Here is a 19,808-nt window from a genome sequence, read left to right on the forward strand (position 1 = left end):
TTACATGTTACTTGTATTATATTGTGTTGTTTTGTTTTATATATATTTTGAATTTTGGAAAGGGATATAAAAAAGTATTCTTATGTTTATTTTTCTATACAATGTGGTCTAATAATATGTGCAAATAAGTAAGTCTTACAAATAACTATTAAATAATGGGTTTCCTCAGTACAAATAAAGTTCCTTTTGAAATTAAAATGACGTTAAAATCAATGTTACACGTATTGGACTAATTCATACAAACAACCTATCTGTCATAGTCATTTCAACAGTAGAATAAGCATAATAAATATCGGAAAGATAGCAATGACATTACACACTACAGACAGTTTTTCCTGTTTTCTGAACAATTTGGTACGTTGGAGAAGTGTCGTTTCTGAAACAAACGATTCAATTAATTATCTTATTTGTACATAGGCCTACTGTGTAAAGTTTTGTTGTGTATGGTATAAATATGTGTATGCTATTTTTATAAATACTCATGGAACGTTCACAATGTTGTTCTTTTATCTAATACTGACTATACCGAGCTCGATAGTTGCAGTCGCTTAAGTGCGGCCAGTATCCAGTAATCGGGAGATAGTGGGTTCGAACCCCACTGTCGGCAGCCCTGAAGATGGTTTTCCGTGGTTTCCCATTTTCACACCAGGCAAATGATGGGGCTATACCTTAATTAAGGCCACGGCCGCTTCCTTCCCATTCCTAGACCTTTCCTATTCCATCGTCGCCATAAGACCTATCTGTGTCAGTGCGACGTAAAGCAGATAATAATAAAATACAGACTATGACTTCGTAAAAATGTTCCATTATTTTTAGCTATACTTTATGTATCTGCAATGGGTTTGAGCTAAATACAGTTTGACATTATAACTTAGTAGGCTATTCGATAGCATAATTCCTAATCTTTAAGCTACGGCGATTTAAAAAAGAGTTCTTGACTGTCGATTGCGTATTATTAGGACTAAGATGACTTTTCCATTGCGTCAGTTTGGTAAAATGACGAAGTAACAACACTAAAATGATTTTTAAATGACTGATTCTCATAGGAATTACGTGCACTGTTGATCTGGCCAATATGGCAAAGCGCGCAAAATCTGACAGGTTGGGTTCAATCCAGTCACCGAGGCATTTACATTTCTCCGCGCCCTTGCTTATACTTTGTTCTGCTGGCCTCTTCGATGTCGTCCCCCTGTGGGTGGGGGTTAAAATAACTCCCACGGTATTCTCTGCATGTCATAAGAGGAGACTAAAAGGGCTCCGGGGACTCTTAACTTGGGACCGTGGGATGGCGACCACGGGACCTTCAGCCAAGTCCTGGTATTGCTTCCAGTTACTTGTGCCAGGCTACTCACTTTCATCTATCCTATCCGACCTCGCTTGGTTAACTCTTGTTCTTTTCCAACCCCGACGATATGAGGTGTGCGAATCGTATGGAGTCTTTCATTTTCACGCCTATCGTGGCCCTTGTCTTAATTTGGCCGATACCTTAATTTTTCGAAGTGTCGGGTGTCGGATCTCTTCCATTTTTTTCTCTCTGATTAGTGCTAGTAAAGGATGGTTGCCTAGTTGTATTTCCTCTTAAAACAATACACACCACCACCACCACCACCACCACCACCACCACCACCTCTTCGATGTTGGTAATGTCTCCAATGACTCTTGAAGTCCCACTTTGGCCACGTGTCTTCTGAGACAATTGACCAGGGTCGCCGCTATTGCAAGATATTCAGCGGTTAGTACCATGTCGACTGCAGAGGTCAATCTACTGTCAGGTATTCTCTGTTGTTCTGGGGCTGTACCTTAATTAAGGTTACGGCCGCTTCCTTTCACTTCCTAGACCTTTCCTATCCCATCGTCACCATAAGACATATCTGTGTCGGTGCGACGTAAAGCAAATAGCAAAAAAGAAGCCTATCACCTTGTTATCCTGTTTTGATCTTCAAGGTTTCCGTGATCTTGCCTCCAAATTTAACCTTGGAGTGTATGGCAGTCGGGATTTGTACAATGAGTCGGGTTTTATTATCTCATCCTAGTACTTGGAGGATTTTACTAAGGGTTTGTGTGTGCATGGAGTCAAAGGCCTTTCTAAATTTACAAAGATGACTACCACATGGCGGCTTCTAATGTGTGAGACGGTTAGTACTGTTTTGTGGATGAATATCCCAGCTCTCGTCCAGTCGATTCTCTGCCTTTGTTAGTAAGGCCTTGGACAGGATCTTGTACTGTAAGTTACTGGGAGGAGAGCCTTCGGTAGTTGTTCGCGTCTTTAGCATATCCTTTCTTACCCAATAAAGAAGGACACTTCTATGCTTTTAGGGTGACCTTAAATGATAATATTCACTACAAATTGTCCTACAAGCTGCTTGATAATTTATTAATACAATGGAACTGCACAAGTTTATTCAATCAATCAATCAATCAATCAATCAATCAATCAATCAATCAATCAATCAATCAATCAATCAATCAATCAATCAATCAATCAATCAATCAATCAATCAATCAATCAATCAATCAATCAATCAATCAATCAATCAATCAATCAATCAATCAATCAATCAATCAATCAATCAATCAATCAATCAATCAATCAATCAATCAATCAATCAATCAATCAATCAATCAATCCAGTCAACTCTATTCTACCTTTAGTGCTGTAGCCTGGGTGAAAGATTCCCCATCAGTTAATTGTTTACTTACGAGGGGAATTCGCCAAGTTTAACAAGTCGATTTCCCAGGAACTAAGATAACCGAGGTCTACCGATTCAGCACTAGGGAGCCGAAATATCACTAAAAGTTTCGCGAACAGTACACATTGATGCATTAACTCTGGTCCGTTCATGGCATGGTCGTCAGTTAATTAGTGTAATTAGTGTACACAGTTACTATCAGTAAACATAACTAACTACTCAGGACACATACGTGTTACACATGATTACGTTCATATAACTTTTGGCTCGCCTCAGAGACCACATATTACCTCTGTCGAAGTCCGACTCGTTGGCTGAATGGTCCGCGTACTGGCCTTCGGTTCAGAGGGTCCCGGGTTCGATTCCCGGCCGGGTCGGGGATTTTAACCTTAATTGGTTAATTCCAATGGCCCGGGGGCTGGGTGTTTGTGCTGTCCCCAACATCACTGCAACTCACAAACCACACATAACACTGTCCTCCACCACAATAACACGCAGTTACCTACACATGGCAGATGCCGCCCACCCTCATCGGAGGGTCTGCCTTACAAGGGCTGCACTCGGCTAGAAATAGTCACTCGAAATTATTATACCTCTGTCGAAATACTCACTGTAACGGCCGCTATTACCAGTTTCCGTTTGGCACGCCTTCACTGAACCACCCTGTATATTTCTCAACAAGAAACGTCCGACTGCAGTTGCGGATGACCACGCGTATCTAGAAGACTAGTAGTCTTTTCCAGCAGGAAAAAAAAGGTTCTGCAATTACTATAACGTACTTGCAAAACATTTAAAGACATTTGAGTATGAAGGCTTTCACGGCCGGAGTCAATATAATCAAAATCGTCAGGGCTATTCTGCTGTGGTCCACTCCTCTCATTCCTGCATTACTACATGCAGAAAAATTACAAAATGAAAGAAGACAAACAAAAATACACATAAGTTAATGCAGTGGATAAAGAATCGTTCAGAACTACCAAGAATAGGTGTTGTTTGTCAATCCCAACTTCTTAAGGAAGGAGCTTGTGTCCTGAAAGGGATATTTGCCAATAAAAGGTAATGTTTGATGCAATATTACAAAATATATTTTATTAACAAGTATCACAGAGATTACAGTATTATCAAAATCAGCCAATAGATACTGATCAGTCGTCTCAGAAACGAAATATTTTTCATATAAAATGTAGGTTACATCACAATAGTAAGTCGAGAATAAATATACCTAGCAGTGTTAACCATATTAAAATATCGAAGTACGTATATTGAGCTAATTCATACTTATAATGATGGATGTTACGATTCAGAATCAGCTTGAAGTATTAATTGTTCTATAATACATACACAGCGAAATTCCTCCTTCGAAGAGATTTACTATTCATTGGTAGACTATTACAAATCTGCAGCTTCACATGGCTGTTGGTATAGTGTTCTTCAGCCACAAGATACGAATTTTGATGTTGAATTAGAAACAAGTTGACAAGATATTTCATTAAAATTTTCCATCTGCATTCCTCGGGAATCGAACAGCGACCAACTTCGAGAGAAGTCAGTGACAATTTGTATCACCAGCCACTCTCAGAATTAGTCTCTCCTTGTGTATAATGGTCACAGTAACGATGAATAATAATAATAATAATAATAATAATAATAATAATAATAATAATAATAATAATAATAATAATAATAATATTCCTATGGCCTCGGCTGCCGTGTGCAGACATTTTAATCTGGCACCATCTAGGTTGCCTGCGCGCTAATTTCGATATTCCGTTGTACTTTACCAAATGCCAGAGTAAACCGGATCCCTGTTGGGCGATCTAATGATTTTTTAAGAGACCGAACATCGAGTTCATTAGTTCCAGGTCACAATGAACCAAGAACTGAAATCATTTCATTATACCGAGCAAGTGGCCGTGTGGCTAGGGTCGCGCAGCTGTGAGTTTGCATTCGGGAGATAGTGGGTTCGAACCTTACTATCGGCAGCCCTGAAGATGGTTTTCCGTGGTTTCCAATTTTCACACCAGGCAAATGCTGGGACTGTACCTTAGTTAAGGCTACGGTCGCTTCCTTCCCCCTCTTAGCCCTTTCCTATCCCATCCTCGCCATAAGGTCTAACTGTGTTGGTGCGACGTGTAAAGCAAATTGAAAAAAAAATAGTAATTTAAATTGCAAACGAGATTATCAATAATTTATGTCAGCACTGTGATTTACAATTTCATCATCTGTGGAAATAATTTTTAAGAAATCTTACAATAAGGCCGTCAAGGTTTGTGAAACTAGATACTGGAGGCCGCTGATTTTCGGAAAGTATCTCAGAGAATATCCAGCAGAAGATAGCTGGAATCACTGAAAATCTGAGAGGAAGGACGTTGAAACGCATGAAAGAAGGGAAAAAGTAAAAATAAACGTTTTAAAGGTTTTTTGTCGTTGAAGTTGGTTCCTGAATGAAAATAATTTACTAACTGGAGCTTGTCCCTTGAAACAAAGGCGTCTTTTTTAAATTACTTATCAACTTTCCTCTCAATCCAACGGTGAGTTTATGACCACTTCAACACCCAGGTATTTTTGGACTGCGAAGATAACTTATTCGTAAGTTACAAGTAACAGACATGGCAGTAACGAGAATAATTGGTGGTACAAACGGGTGGTATTATTGAACTCGATGGATGAAGTTGTACGCGTAAACCGGCTTCAATGGTGGAGTCATGTAAGGCGATTGGAGGAGGCCTAGGAGAATAATGGTTTCGATCAAAGAGAGTAAGAGAAGTAGATAGAGACCAAGGTGAAGATGGTTAGACTCCATTTCTAATGATTTATAAGTGGTATGGAACTAAATGAGGCAACAGAACTAGTTACAAACCGAGGATTGTGGAAGCGTTTAGTTAACACACAGGGGCTTGCAGACTAAAAGCTGGAAGAGATAACGGTCTATAATGAAGATGTATTGCAGTCAATAAGTTCGTGGACTGGCGCCTACAGTGTAAGCAGTACGGGGTACACTCATGTACTACAGTCCCTAACTTCTTGGACTGGCGCCTACATGGTAGGCAACACAGTGTACACATATGTTCTACAATCAGTATGTTCGTGGACTGGCGCTAACAGTTCAAGAATCGCATAGTTTTTTGACCTGGTTTTACTCGTCTATTTCCCGTCGTGGTAATCCGGGCGATTTCGACTAGATCATCTCAAACGTTTCGCTAGCGGATTTGCCTAATTTTTGGCAGAATTTGAAATTTGACCGATGCTCAAACTACGACATTCTCAAGTTCCGCCGCTGACACAACAGAGACCGTAGTTCTGATTTTACTGTACGCAAGCAACTGTCTCTTGTTGGGACTAGCGAAGAACAGTGACGGCAACATCCTGTGGTGCAAACTCTCCTCTCTAGTGTACCACAGCGATACTAGAAAGCCAGTACGCGAAATTAATGTCTACTACGTATGTATGTTAATGTATGTACTGTACTTATGTACGTAAGTATGAAGATATTTTTTTGAGTTTATTCAACATCTTCATCACCGAATGATGGCTAACCTGAACGTTTTTGATCCAGTAGACTTCATGTTTCTCTGGACAGTTTTCCCGCAGGCGATGGAGAGGGTTCTGATTCCACTTGGACGAACATCCCTCCGTTTCAGTCTAAGATTCAGATTGTGTGTACAGAGGTGCAACTCTTGAACTAGCTTCCTTGGAGTAGCGTCAGTGAGTTGATTTGTGCCATATATCTTGCCGTGAGCAATCTTCTTCCCAGTGTGGGTGCCTTCTACCCACCAGAGCGTCGTATAGTAGAAAGGGGTACGATAGTTTGTTGCTTGTTTAAGGTCTCCACCACTTCCCACCACCCCTAATTTATCCTAATTGACTACTACGTCTTGATTTTACGGTCACACTTACAGTTCATGACTGTCTTTTAGTACATTTAACGTTACTTTAATTGCTATCTATCGAGTGGCTGAGCTGTTTGAATTACATAGCTATCATCTTGCATTCGGAAGATAGTGGGTTCGAACCCCACTATCGGCAGCTCTGGGGATGGTTTTCCGTGGTTTCTCATTTTCACACCAGGCAAATGCAGGGGCTGTACCTTAATTTAGGCCGCGATAGCTTCCTTCCCACTCCTAGCTCTTATCTATCCGATCGTCACCATAAGACTTATCTGTGCCGGTGCGACTTAAAACAAATTGTAAAAAAGAACCTTTAACTTCTCATAGTTTCAAGATATTTTTGAATAGAGGCAGAGGGTCTTCTTAAAACGCCGGGGGTAATCTTTCTGCGAACTGCATAGAATTTTCGCAGTTTAAGCGCTATGTACATGTCAAATACCCGAAAGATTATCATGTAGTATATTTGTAGGTGGGTGTAATTTTCTTAGCAAACTGTAAGTTAACTATGAGGCAAGAAATATGTAAAAAGTGCTGGTATATTCACGAAGATTTATCAATGAATTACAATACAATATTTTACGAAGACATCATTTAGATATCTATAGGTTAGAAGGTAAGTTATTGAAATTGTATGTATTTTATATATGATCACCAAGTTGGTTCGTAGGATTACGCTGATAAATAGAGACGTGAACATTTGCAATTGTAGTATCTACGAATTTTGGAGTTATGGGCTGAATACCAGATTTTTGTAGCTTAAGAGGAGTAAAGGTTACCTTTTACTCTTTCGAGTGTCACAACATGCAAATTTAGACTTAAAATTTGAAGTAATTTAATAAACATGATTTCACAATGAAACCTACCTGGATGTAATATTTTGTTTACGATAATATTTAGTGAACAGAAAAATTCTCTGATAATCGAAAATACACTACTTTAAACTGTCCTAGATAGTTTCTTCATCCCGTTTCATTTCTGCAACTAAACAGTAATTGATGTTTCGTATGGCACAACTCTTCGACGATGTGACGATTATTCAGGTGACCTTATCACAGGCGAATGTCGTTACCGCTTTTCTATCTCTTCGACTCTTTTAACTTAAAGTACGTGATGTTATTAACGGTTAGATTTAAGGATAAATTCGTCTCCTCTTCTCGAGGTGCTGCAGTTCTTTTGAGGCACACCTCCAATGGAGGTGAGCCGCATGTACCATTTTAATCACATACCAGTCCTCCTTCCAATCTTACATATATGACAGTACCGGGAATCGAGCCCAGACCTATGGGAACGGCACGCTGCTAATAGCGCTTACCGTTACGCTACGGAGTTTGACAGATTTAGTGGTATAATTTTCCCTTTGTGTTTGTGTAGTCTATAAACGTTTCCGAAAAAGAAAGGCGAAGATTCGTACAAAACTAGATGTTAGGTTTCTACCAAATAATAATAATAATAATAATAATAATAATAATAATAATAATAATAATAATAAATGAGATGGCGAATACCGGTCCTAAGGTACTTCCTCTTGCCTGACCATAATGCTGTAGCTGTCATTAACTTAAATTAACTTAGACACATCAGTTGGGATTATGTGACACGCGATTGGAAGTTCGAGTAATTTTATTCACGTTTAGGAAGGAAAATCGTTAAACTCGGCGTTGCATGCTCGTCCACAATACTTTCACAAACGTAAACAAATAGCAGGTCTCGTTACCGCTGGAAGTTTGTTTTCTTAAATTAAGAACCGTCTCGTCATCAGGTGGCGTTCGCGTATTTTTCTAATCTCTTTTGTTAAAAAATTTCATTTGACGAAGTCTTGGTGGAGAAAAATTCATAATCTGGTTTGTCAAATGACTACAAATACAAAGACAGGAATGAAATTGGGGCATGGTTGAGGTGGTGTTTTGGTCTGTTATATTTGGATACAGCTGAGGTAGAAGATAATTTCGTTTATTATTTGCTACCATTGCACTGAATAACGAAAGGAAGATGACATTTGAAAGTTATTTCACTACAGATTATTAGTTTAAATTATCTTCTTTCCCGCCGATAATATGGGCTGATTATTCTATGGCAAATGCTTGTGAGTCCTTTCATTCGCACATAATCAATGCTTTCTGCTCTCCACATCCACCCATAGTCGCTTTCAAAAAGACTAATGTTGATCTTCCGACTGATTCCTACGTGAAACACAACAGCACAAATGATCCCTTCAAATACCCACCTCAAATCCGCAAGAATGTTCAGTTTTTAGAAAGACAACTCGGAAAGTAAAAGCATGCAAATTGGTCAAGATTAAAATTTTTGAAAATATTGTCACATCATTATGGTTAAAGTGTTAACTTATACTAGTGTAGTTTAAATGATGTTTCTATGATTATGTGACTACTTTCGTAATATTACGTACTGATATGTGATATTAGTTGGTTTTCAATCAGTTTGTATTACTGACTGCATTTTAATGTGTAATTTACTCTGTGTTATTATATCAAGACAAAATGTTAAACCACTCCAATCTGCTAAATGGTTGCGCAGTTCCAATTTTTCACACAGAAGGAATGTTTTGTCTTGAGGTTAGCTCTTAATGTTACAAATGGGACGAGTTGTTGAATGGGTTACACCTAACATTACATACTCGGTACGAGTTGGCCTATCGGATTAACGCCCGAGGTGCTCAAATTCGGGATGAGACAGGCTATTCCCGTTAAGCTGTTATTGATATTATGCTTTAGCGCTTATCATCGGTATCAGAACCATTATATGATCCACGTAAAGAATAGACATGGACGTTTCCCGTATACACGCATTTACATTCTGAGCTTCTTCTAATCCCCTGCCAGTTGCATATCATCAAATATTTCAAGCAATAGAGGTGGGTGAAAATCAGCAACAAGATCATTACATTAACTCTCAGATACTGTACGAAGTCTCCTTTACGTCTTGTCGATTTTCAGCGAATCTGTTCACGCGCCTTATTATCCATCAGGAGTAATGTACAAAATATTCTGTAGTAACCAAAGCCGATCGTGAATGAGTTTAAAAAAAAAATTACAATAGAATACCAACGTCTACGAGGAACACGTTTCAGCTTTCTGCATGTGCCGGGACATTCTATTTTGCGCTGAACGACGCCTAATAATACAAAGGAAAACAATGATATACGGATCATTGTCTCTGTATTATTTCATGTTTGATATAGGAAGGAATGGTGTGACTTTGGAACTGGAAAAGGTCGGTATGGTTAAAGTAGTTTTATAAACTACTGCTTTAAATTTGACGCTACGAGAACAAAATAGACTTCTTTTGATCAGGACGAAAGAAAGATATATTTGGGCTGAATGTCATTATTAATTTTGTCTCTACCGGGCGAGTTGGCCGTGCGCGTAGAGGCGCGCGGCTGTGAGCTTGCATCCGGGAGATAGTAGGTTCGAATCCCACTATCGGCAGCCCTGAAGATGGTTTTCCGTGGTTTCCCATTTTCACACCAGGCAAATGCTGGGGCTGTACCTTAATTAAGGCCACGGCCGCTTCCTTCCAGCTCCTAGGCCTTTCCTATTCCATCGTCGCCATAAGACCTATTTGTGTCGGTGCGACGTAAAGCCCCTAGCAAAAAAAAAAAAATAATTGTCTCTAAAGGAAGGGAAAAATCGTGTTCTTCCGTAAATTGATTCGATTCTGATCCAGAGACTCGTTAGAGTTCGTAGCAATCAGTTATTTCAAACCAAGAAGAATATTGGTAGCACTGAATTTTACCTTCAGATATTTTGTTGTTGACGCGCCTTCGGATGGTGCTTCAATGTAGCGGAAAATTAAATTGTGCAAAGCAAGACCCTTCCGAACCTAATTCATCTGTTAATAAAATCTTTTAAAATCAGAGATACCTGACGGTCAGTAAATCTTCACAGATTTTCACACTTAAAGTCTTACTCAAGTGTGATGAATCTGGTGAACACCAGTGAAAGGAATGAACTTCAATCGCGGCTTTCAGTGAGAAAACTCATTCCGTGAAGAGTACTTGTCTTCAGGCTGATTTCGTGAGTGGAGGGAAGGTTCTGCAGACAGGAGTTGAAGGTGGAGTGGATCTCTCTCGGGGAACTCCCGCTACCATCGCTAGTTGCTGCAGCTGATGAATGAACCCTGAGGCCAACATGGTGTGCTGAGGTGATAACTGAGCGTCAGACATCACGCCGAGACGGACTGTGTCGCCGTAGTTCATCAGGGACAAGGACAGGCCTGGAAAACAAATGATTTAATAATCTTCAATGTTGACGTCTATTCAAAGAATTAATCAGTTTTACGTACTTACCTCGAAGCAGAGCCCTCAGCCACTTTCTCAGCAACTAACTCCTACAAGGAACACTTGCTGTTGTTTCTGTTATTAACATTGCTGTTACAAGACCAGTTTTTACGATGTCGTGAAGTGCATGTGATTTAATTTGCGTCTGTTAATCGAGATAATTGCACACTAGCTATCGCTGACGGATTAGTGTTTGTGCAATCGTGGCAATAATCCCACCTATTGAAAATAAATGGCGGCAGGGGACAGAAACACACTTTGACAATACAGCCCATTAAGGGTCTTCGCCTGCCGCCCATTCAGATGGCCTGCAGGCATTGGAGTTGCACATGGTCAGTGTAACGACATCCTCAGTCGTATTGCTTGTGTTTCTTGATCGAGTCCTCTGCTCCTCATATCAGACATTTCCTCAATTTGCCCCATGTGGTTGAGTGAACGTGAACCCTGTTTCAGCCCTCAGTCTAGAAATAAAATACTGGGATTGGCCGGAAATTGACCTTTTTCCTCCCTTCAAGCAACCTTTGCCAGGTTTGAACGCATGATATTGGGATCCGGAGGCCGAAACTCTACCACTGATCTACAGAAAGAGCCAAACATGGTTCATTTTCCAGCTGGAACTTCATCGTCCTTTGACATCAATGTAGGGTGCACCAATGTTGAGCGCTCTCGCTCTAATTTACTCTGTATGCATATAGTAACTGCTGACATCCAGTCGCCTCATCCATAGTCGCTCTTGTATGACGATGACGCCCTTCTCGCTGCTTGAAACCAACGGAATAAGGAATAAAGACACTGTACATGGACAATAAACCATCGGCGGATGCAGAGTGGATCTTGACCTACAAGTGGTCTGCCAGCTCTGCACTCCGACCGGGCAACCGAGCAACGGCTCTACAGTGGATCTGTATTCGGGAGACGGACAGGGACTGGTCTCCACCGTCGGCTGTCTTGAGAATTGTTTTCCGTGGTTTTACATTCTCCTGCACAAAGGCGAATACCGGAACAGTTCCTAGTTGGCCACGGCCGCGAACCCTCTCACCTTCTCCGCACATCTCCTTCTTAAATATTCATTTATAAGAAGGGGAGTTGGGGATTGGAATAACTTACCAAGGGAGATGTTCAATAAATTTCCAATTTCTTTGAAACCATTTAAGAAAATTCTAGGAAAACAACAGATAGGGAATCTGCCACCTGGGCGACTGCCCTAAATGCAGATGAGTATTGATTGATTGATTGATTGATTGATTGATTGATTGATTGATTGATTGATTGATTGATTGATTGATTGATTGATTGAAATCTTCTGGCCTGAGAGATAGCGGCCCGCCTCGCCCTTCAGTAGTAGGGGCCGATGACCTTCGATGTTAGGCCCCTTAAAACAACAAGCATCATCGCCTTCAGTAGTAGTAGTGGTAGAGTGAACTCCAGACAAATGACACCATCAGCATTGAACTCTAGAAGACCGCAGTGTTCAAGTACCTTGGCTCACTCATTAGTTACGACAGTGTTACCCTCCCAGACGTCTGTGGCACACACCATGGATGAAGGGGGAACAGGTTTCTGGAGTCCTGTGTGTCCGACGAATGTATAAACTCTTCGGGGTGAAATTTTTTTGTTCGCCTGGTTGCCCTCGATGGAACGGAATACTAGCCAGCAACCAGAGGTGGAACTAATACGATACGCTCCCCCCCGCCCCGCTGCAGGAAACAAAATTGGGACTTTTCAAATAAATTGTGTCAAACCGACCAATAACACATATAAATTTAAGTACAGCAGATGCTTTAATCATTTGTCCGACTCCTTGGCTGAATGACCAGCATTGAGGCCTTCGGTTGAGAGGGTCCCGGGTTCGATTCCCGGCCGGGACGGGGATTTTAATCGCGTTTGATTAATTCTTCTGGCTCGGGGACTGGGTGTTTATGTTTACCTCAATACTATCCTATTCATATTAACACACCATACTACCAAACATCACAGAAATACATCAATAGTGATTACATCCCTCCCCATAGGGTTGGCGTCAGGAAGGGCATCCTACCGTAAAACAGGGCCAAATCCAAGTAAAAATAAAATAAAAAATAAAATGAATATATATATATATATGTGTGTGTGCGCGCGCGTGTGTGTGTGTGGCACTGTTCCCGCGAGCGACCCCACAAGTGTGGGAAGAGAATAATATAATTTAATCAAGTCTATATCCATTTAATACAATGGATTTGCTATAAGATTACAAAACTAATGAATGTATAAATAGATTTTTATTTTTTATTTTGCAGGGACTAAAATACAGCGTAAATGAATATATGTTCCTATCTTTTGTCTTCACATTTTAAAAACTTTACTGTACTCACATTTGGTTATAAAGAAACTGGGCCATTCCCACAGCGAACTTTATGAGATACAAAGGCATTGCCGATTTCGGTGATATCCATGGATTTGATATTGAAGGAGGATGAGTTTACAGAGTCATAGCTAGTTCCTTATAAGTTTCAGTTTTGAAAACCAATTCAGATTCCCCCTCCACTAAATCAAAGGGAGTTCGATTACTTTCAGCCAAACAAATGAATACCATGCTAATATAAGTGGAAAAGTCAAAACATAAATCACACATAAGCCTGAAAACTCATAAATCTTATAAGACAATATCTGTTAACTAAAAAAATGATCTCAACAAAATCAACGCCAATCTTACCTCATACGAAATTGTCTGAGCTACAGTACGAAGACCTCTTAATAAAGCATATTATTGGAATTAGAAGATTGAACAACAATCATTACAGTGCAAACCCCAAGACTCGCACGTACTAAAAGAACAAAATACCTACATTAAAAGTAAACGGCGTCGTCATAAATGTCATGTCTTTTGCGGAAGAAACAACAATAGGAAAAGTTAAGTTGACCAATGGAATTCGAGTATTATTAACGGTGCGCGCTAGGCCGCTAAGCATGCTGGGATTGTCGGAATCAAAACAACAAAAATGGCTTCGTCTTCATGACCGAGAGCTGTTGTGTGTATATTAATTGTTAAGTATGAGGCACATTCCTGGCTAAGTTCAGTGGACTTCGTAGAGTACTACAATTAAAATGAATACAACGGCAGTGCACAAGAAGATTGCAAGATATATTTTTCAAAGATGTGGATAGCTATTTATGTTTATTACCGTACGGCGACCTATAAGTAAACAGCAATGTTCGATTTATGATGATCAATTTATATTATGTTTTCACGTAATAAGATATGAATTTTCGTCGCATTGCTATAATTCTTTTTTTGCTAGTAGCTTTACGTCGCACCGACACAGATAGGTGTTATGGCGACGATGGGATAGGAAAGGCCTAGGAGTTGGAAGGAAGCGTCCGTGGCCTTAATTAAGGCACAGCCCCAGCATTTCCCTGGTGTGAAAATAGCAAACCACGGAAAACCATCTTCAGGACTGCCGACTGGGGGATTCGAACCCACTGTCTCCCGGATGCAAGCTCACAGTCGCGCGCCTCTAACCGCACGGCCAACTCGCCCAGTCCTCCATTAGGGGTGTGCCTGAACAAAGCTACACCATCTCGAGGCGAGGACACGAATTTACATTTTACAGTGCACTAGTTTGCATGATACTTCCAGTAAAATACGCAAGGAAATCGAAGGTGGAACTTACCACTATAAAACTCAACCGAGATAGAAATTCATATACAGGGTGGTCGGAAATAACGTGAACCGGATACCTGAGCGTTAGAGGGTTGCTGACACTGATAAATAATTTGAAATAAATAATTCGATACCTCACACCGTTGTAATTTTATCAGCTGTTCAAGTTAGCCAATCAAATCGCTTCGCGGGCGAATTCAAATAGGCTTTGTGCGACAGTGTTGTTAAAATTGCAGGCGGCTTAAGACCGGTTTGAGAGCCAAGCCGAGGAATCAGTATCAAACACAAACACACCGTTGGTTTCAGCCAGTGTCACAATAGAGTACTTGCATTGGCGCGATCTTGGTCAGCTCAGAGGTCTGTATTCAAACCCCTCCCCTGGCGAAGTTTTATTCTTCGACTGGTGCTCTCCTGCCGGTCTTAAGTCATGCACAAAGTTAGCAACACCGCCTCGCAAAGCCCACTTGAATTCGCCCGCGAAGCGATCTGATTGGCTAAATTCAGCAGCTGATAAAATTACAACGGTGCGAGATATTGAATTATTGCGTTCATATAATTTATCAGTAAGACCAACCCTATAATGCTCATATACCCGATTCACGTTGTTTCTGACCACCCTGTATACAGTATAAATAGCGAAACATTTTCCACTTCATCTGTAATGGACACATGCAGCATACGCTAGATGTATAACAATTCTAAAAACTCTCTTCCACTCCTTTCTTCCTTCTCTCTCCATCCCTCCCTCTTTCTAGGTATTTTTGGAGCAAATCTAACTTATTTTGGGGTTTGGTTTGTGCTTTAAAGTGTTGGTGACAGATGAAAAATGAAATGGCGTATGGATTTTAGTGCCGGGAGTGTCCGAGGACAAGTTCGGCTCGCCAGGTGCAGGTCTTTTGATGTGACTCTCGTAGGCAACCTGCGCATCGTGATGAGGATGAAATGATGATAAAGACGACACACAAACCCAGCCCCCCGTGCCAGCGGTATTAACCAATTACCGTATGGTTAAGATTCCCGACCCTGCTGGGAATCGAACCCGGGACCCTCTGAACCGAAGGCCAGTACGCTGACCATTCAGCCAAAGAGTCGGACGGTGACAGATGAAAGTTTGAAAATAACGTTGTTATCTAACCCAGGATCGATCAAGATTCGAATCTATATAAGAGCACCAACATTCTCAATCATGAACAGAAACAGTCAAAATCACATGCACTAAAGAACACATCACACAGAACTATCTTTCTAACCAAAATGGTGGTAATCGACAAGGAGTCCCAGGAATTAGTTGCTGTGGACAACCCCAAGAAAGTGCCTGAACGCACTCCAAGTCCTGTTAATACTGTAAAGCTGAATATCCAATGAAAGTTTGTTTAGTAAACGTCTTAAGTTTAGCGTTGCTAAAGAAAGCATCTTATTCATATATTTAGGAAGGTGAAACTTACCAGATGGACACTTACATAAAACGAACACCTGTAAACAACATGTATATATTAATTTCCGGCCAGAAATACGCGGATCTATGCAAAGAACGTAATTGTCATCAATCTGCAAAAGATCACGGCCGTGGTATCATACTTACTGTGGGAAAGTCTAAAGGGCTTTGCTTTTGACACTTCCTGGAGTGGTTACCAAATCTTTTCATCTTGCGTCCCACTTTGGAAGCTATGCAGATATTATTTCCCCACCCTAGTGCCATTAATAAAAATGTTTCGATGTGGAAACGTCTTTAAATTCGTTCTTATACTGGGTGTCACTTTCAAAATCAGATGAAACTGATTTGAAGTCAAATTTGAAACGTATAGAAAACATATTTGTATTGTACGTAATGACATATTTGTAACGGGAATGGAATAAACAACCAAGCACAATTGCAAAATTTTGTTGGTGACATCACTCAAAACAAGATGGCTGCCAATTGACCGATGGTTTCCTTTGTTTCAGGACGCGAAATTTACTGTAGCGTCCAACAAGCAAGGATTGTTGAGCATTTTGAAAATATGATACAGGACAACGAAGCATTTCATATGAGAAAATTCAAAATTGTGGAGTTTTGGTGTCTTGTTGGCAAATCTTCCAAGTGCATGCAATATAAGCGGGTGAAAAAACAACTTAGTATGTACCAAACTACAAAGAAGGGCGAGCGAGGAATCCAAACAGCTCAAAACGATATCCACCGTGCGAGCTTATCGTTCAGGGCAGCTAGCGTCAACTCAGCGAAACAACTTCAGAGCCAGTTTGCTCACCACTGTTGAACGAGAGCAGCTGAGCGAGCATGAAGGGGAAGTGCATGACGTAATACATACTTGAATGCCAGTGGAGAGGTACATTATTCTCACACCACGCGACGATCAAGCCTATATTTTATTTCAATAATTGCACGAATCCCAAAATTCTTCATATACGACTCTGTCAGTTGGTCCGAAATGAGTTCGTTAGAGAGAACGATAACTAATAGAGGAATAGTTTATTTCTATACTTTGAGTGTTTACCCACTCCTCACACTACTGACGGAGCCGTTTATCTCCACATACAACTCAACAAGTATTTTTATACGTCTAATTGATCAGTCCAAACAGCTATAAAAATTTTGGTCTGAAACATATTTGAAATTTCAAAGGAGTTCAGAAGAAGGCCGGAAATCTAATACATGAATATTTCTCAATGTTGGTAGGAGTTAAACATAAAAACATATCAGCCGATTAGTATTTCTAAAGGAGGTCATTCGACTGCACCTGCTCATAAACTGAAAAGGAACAGAAGGATGTATGTTTAATTTTCAACCACACTTACTGTTAACGATTTTGTTTGCATGTACTTCGTAAACAAAAAAAGTACAGAAATTGTAACCGCACTTTTTTCATTCTTTTGTCAACAACAGACAGTTATAAATAAATAAATAAATAAATAAATAAATGAATGAATGAATGAATGAATGAATGAATGAATGAATGAATGAATGAATAAATGAATAAATAAATAAATATTGGCCAAATAGAGAGGGTAAAAAAATTCAAACATCTAGGGGAAATAATCCAAGAAAATGGTGTAGAAAAATCTGCGGTAGAGGAGAGGGTACATAAAATGGAGAGAGCTTATGGTGGCACCAAAGATATCTACAATAAAAGATGCCTATCCAAAAATGCAAAAATAAGGCATTACAACACAGTAGTGAAGCCAGAATGCCTATATGCAAGCGAATGCCTGGCATTAAACTATAATTTAGATAAACTAGAAATACTAGAAAGGCGAATCATGAGGAAAATACTAGGCCCACAAAACACAGCAGAAGGTTGGAAATTACGAAGTAATGCTGAAATATATAAAAAAATAGAAAATATATCAGATGTAATGAGGAAAAGGAGACTTATGTTTTTTGGACATTTATATCGAATGCAAGATAGTAGATTAACCAGTAAGATTTTCAGATATTTGTGGGGTAAGAAATCAACGACAAGCTGGGTCAATGAAGTAAGAAAGGATTTAGAAAAAAACAATATAACAACAGAAGAAATAAATAATAGAGAAGGCTTTCGGGAAAAAGTATTGAAAATAGAAGGATTCCAAGGTAGGAAAGTAAAAAAGACTGGTTCAAAGTGGTCTGAAGACAGAAAGAAGAAACATAGTGAACAGATGAAAGCGTACTGGAAGAAAAGGAAAGAACAAAGAAGAAGGAATTGAAATTGGCACGTGGTCCTCTGGTGGCCCATTCGAAAGAATAAATAAATAAATAAATAAATAAATAAATACATAAATAAATCTTTTCAGTCTGTCGAGCATACAAGTTAAATATAAATATCATACTGTAACCATGGCGAATATAAGAACACGTCTGAGTACTCCTCGAGTTCAAGCGCACCCCGCCAGGCAGTGCTAGAGTGGGTCTTAGGAATGATGCCAGAGGAAACGTACGTATTACTCCGTAACTGATAAGTATATATATATACATACCGTCTTTTAAAAAACAATTAGAGATTACAATTGAAATACCACCGCAGGGTACAATCATACATGGAAATAAGAGCTACGTCCTTCATCACGTGTTGCGGAAAACACAGGTTACTGGAGTGTACATGTAAACAGTACGTAACTTCCAGCATATTAAAACCAACACACATGAACTCTTTAAACTTCCCAACTCAGTTTGTCGGTTTCTGGACTTTCGAAAGCTTGCGTGAAGATTTGGCGACAAGTAAGAGAAAATGTGAGGCACTGCTCCAGAACGTAATTTCCATCTCACACGAGAGATACCCATTTTTTCATCATTCGCTATAAAATTATCTGATTTTATTATCAAATCATCAGAGAAGTGAACAAGACAAATTCTGCTATTACGCGTTAACTCATTATCTTTCCGTGGAATAGCTCTGGCCCATTTTTTCAAATTGATTTATACGGCATGCTGAATTATGAAATTAATCAAGCCACATAAGATACATGCTTGAAGTATGCAACACACAATGAACTGAGTTTAGGAACTAAAAGCAAAGGAAATTCAGTTTCGCTTAAATATCTCGCAAAGTAACGCTTCCCGCTCTTTTCTATACCCCGGTTGCCGGAACAACTGGAGCACGTGTTGGATACAATCGCTTGCAGTGGCGGGACCACAAACTACCGTGCTATAATGGCTGAGTCACCTCACACTTGGTCTTATATTCGACATGCTATAACATACCCGTCATGACAGAGCAACGGCTTTTCAAAAACCTCGCAGTAAATGTTGGAGTAGAGACAAAGGAGGACATCATTAAGATAAGTTCCAGATTTCAAGTTCATAAATATTTAAACAGAAATAAACATATCTATTTCTAAATATTTGAGTGTATTTTTATAGATCTGATCATGTTATATCAAGAACGAAACAAGTTATTATTTGTTTAACAGTGTGTATCTGCATTCCTTGTTTAACAGTGTGTATCTGCATTCCTTGTTTAATAATGTGTATCTGCATTCCTTGTTTAACAGTGTGTATCTGCATTCCTTGTTTAATAGTGTGTATCTGCATTCCTTGTATAATAATGTGTATTTGCATTCCTTGTTTAATAGTGTGTATCTGCATTTCTTGTTTAATAGTGTGTATCTGCATTCCTTGTTTAAGAGTGTATATCTGCATTCCTTGTTTAATAGTGTGTATCTGCATTCCTTGTTTAAGAGTGTATATCTGCATTCCTTGTTTAATAGTGTGTATCTGCATTCCTTGTTTAATAGTGTGTATCAGCATTACTTGTTTAATAGTGTGTATCTGCATTCCTTGTTTAATAGTGTGTATCAGCATTACTTGTTTAATAGTGTGT

General features: G+C 39.6%; 1 protein-coding gene across 2 annotated transcripts in view; it reads right to left on the reverse strand.

The window, feature by feature from the left end:
- Positions 1–8,511: 8,511 nt before the first annotated feature.
- The window catches only part of LOC136875515 (uncharacterized), a 132,570-nt gene continuing 121,273 nt past the window's right edge, over positions 8,512–19,808 (reverse strand). For both annotated transcript variants that reach the window (XM_067149064.2, XM_067149063.2), the window contains exon 6: positions 8,512–10,810. In XM_067149064.2, coding sequence (XP_067005165.2) covers positions 10,599–10,810 — 212 coding nt within the window. In that variant the 3' untranslated portion in view covers positions 8,512–10,598. The remainder of the gene's footprint in view (positions 10,811–19,808) is intronic.

Source organism: Anabrus simplex, chromosome 6 (assembly GCF_040414725.1).
Source record: "Anabrus simplex isolate iqAnaSimp1 chromosome 6, ASM4041472v1, whole genome shotgun sequence".
Lineage (NCBI taxonomy): Eukaryota > Metazoa > Arthropoda > Insecta > Orthoptera > Tettigoniidae > Anabrus > Anabrus simplex.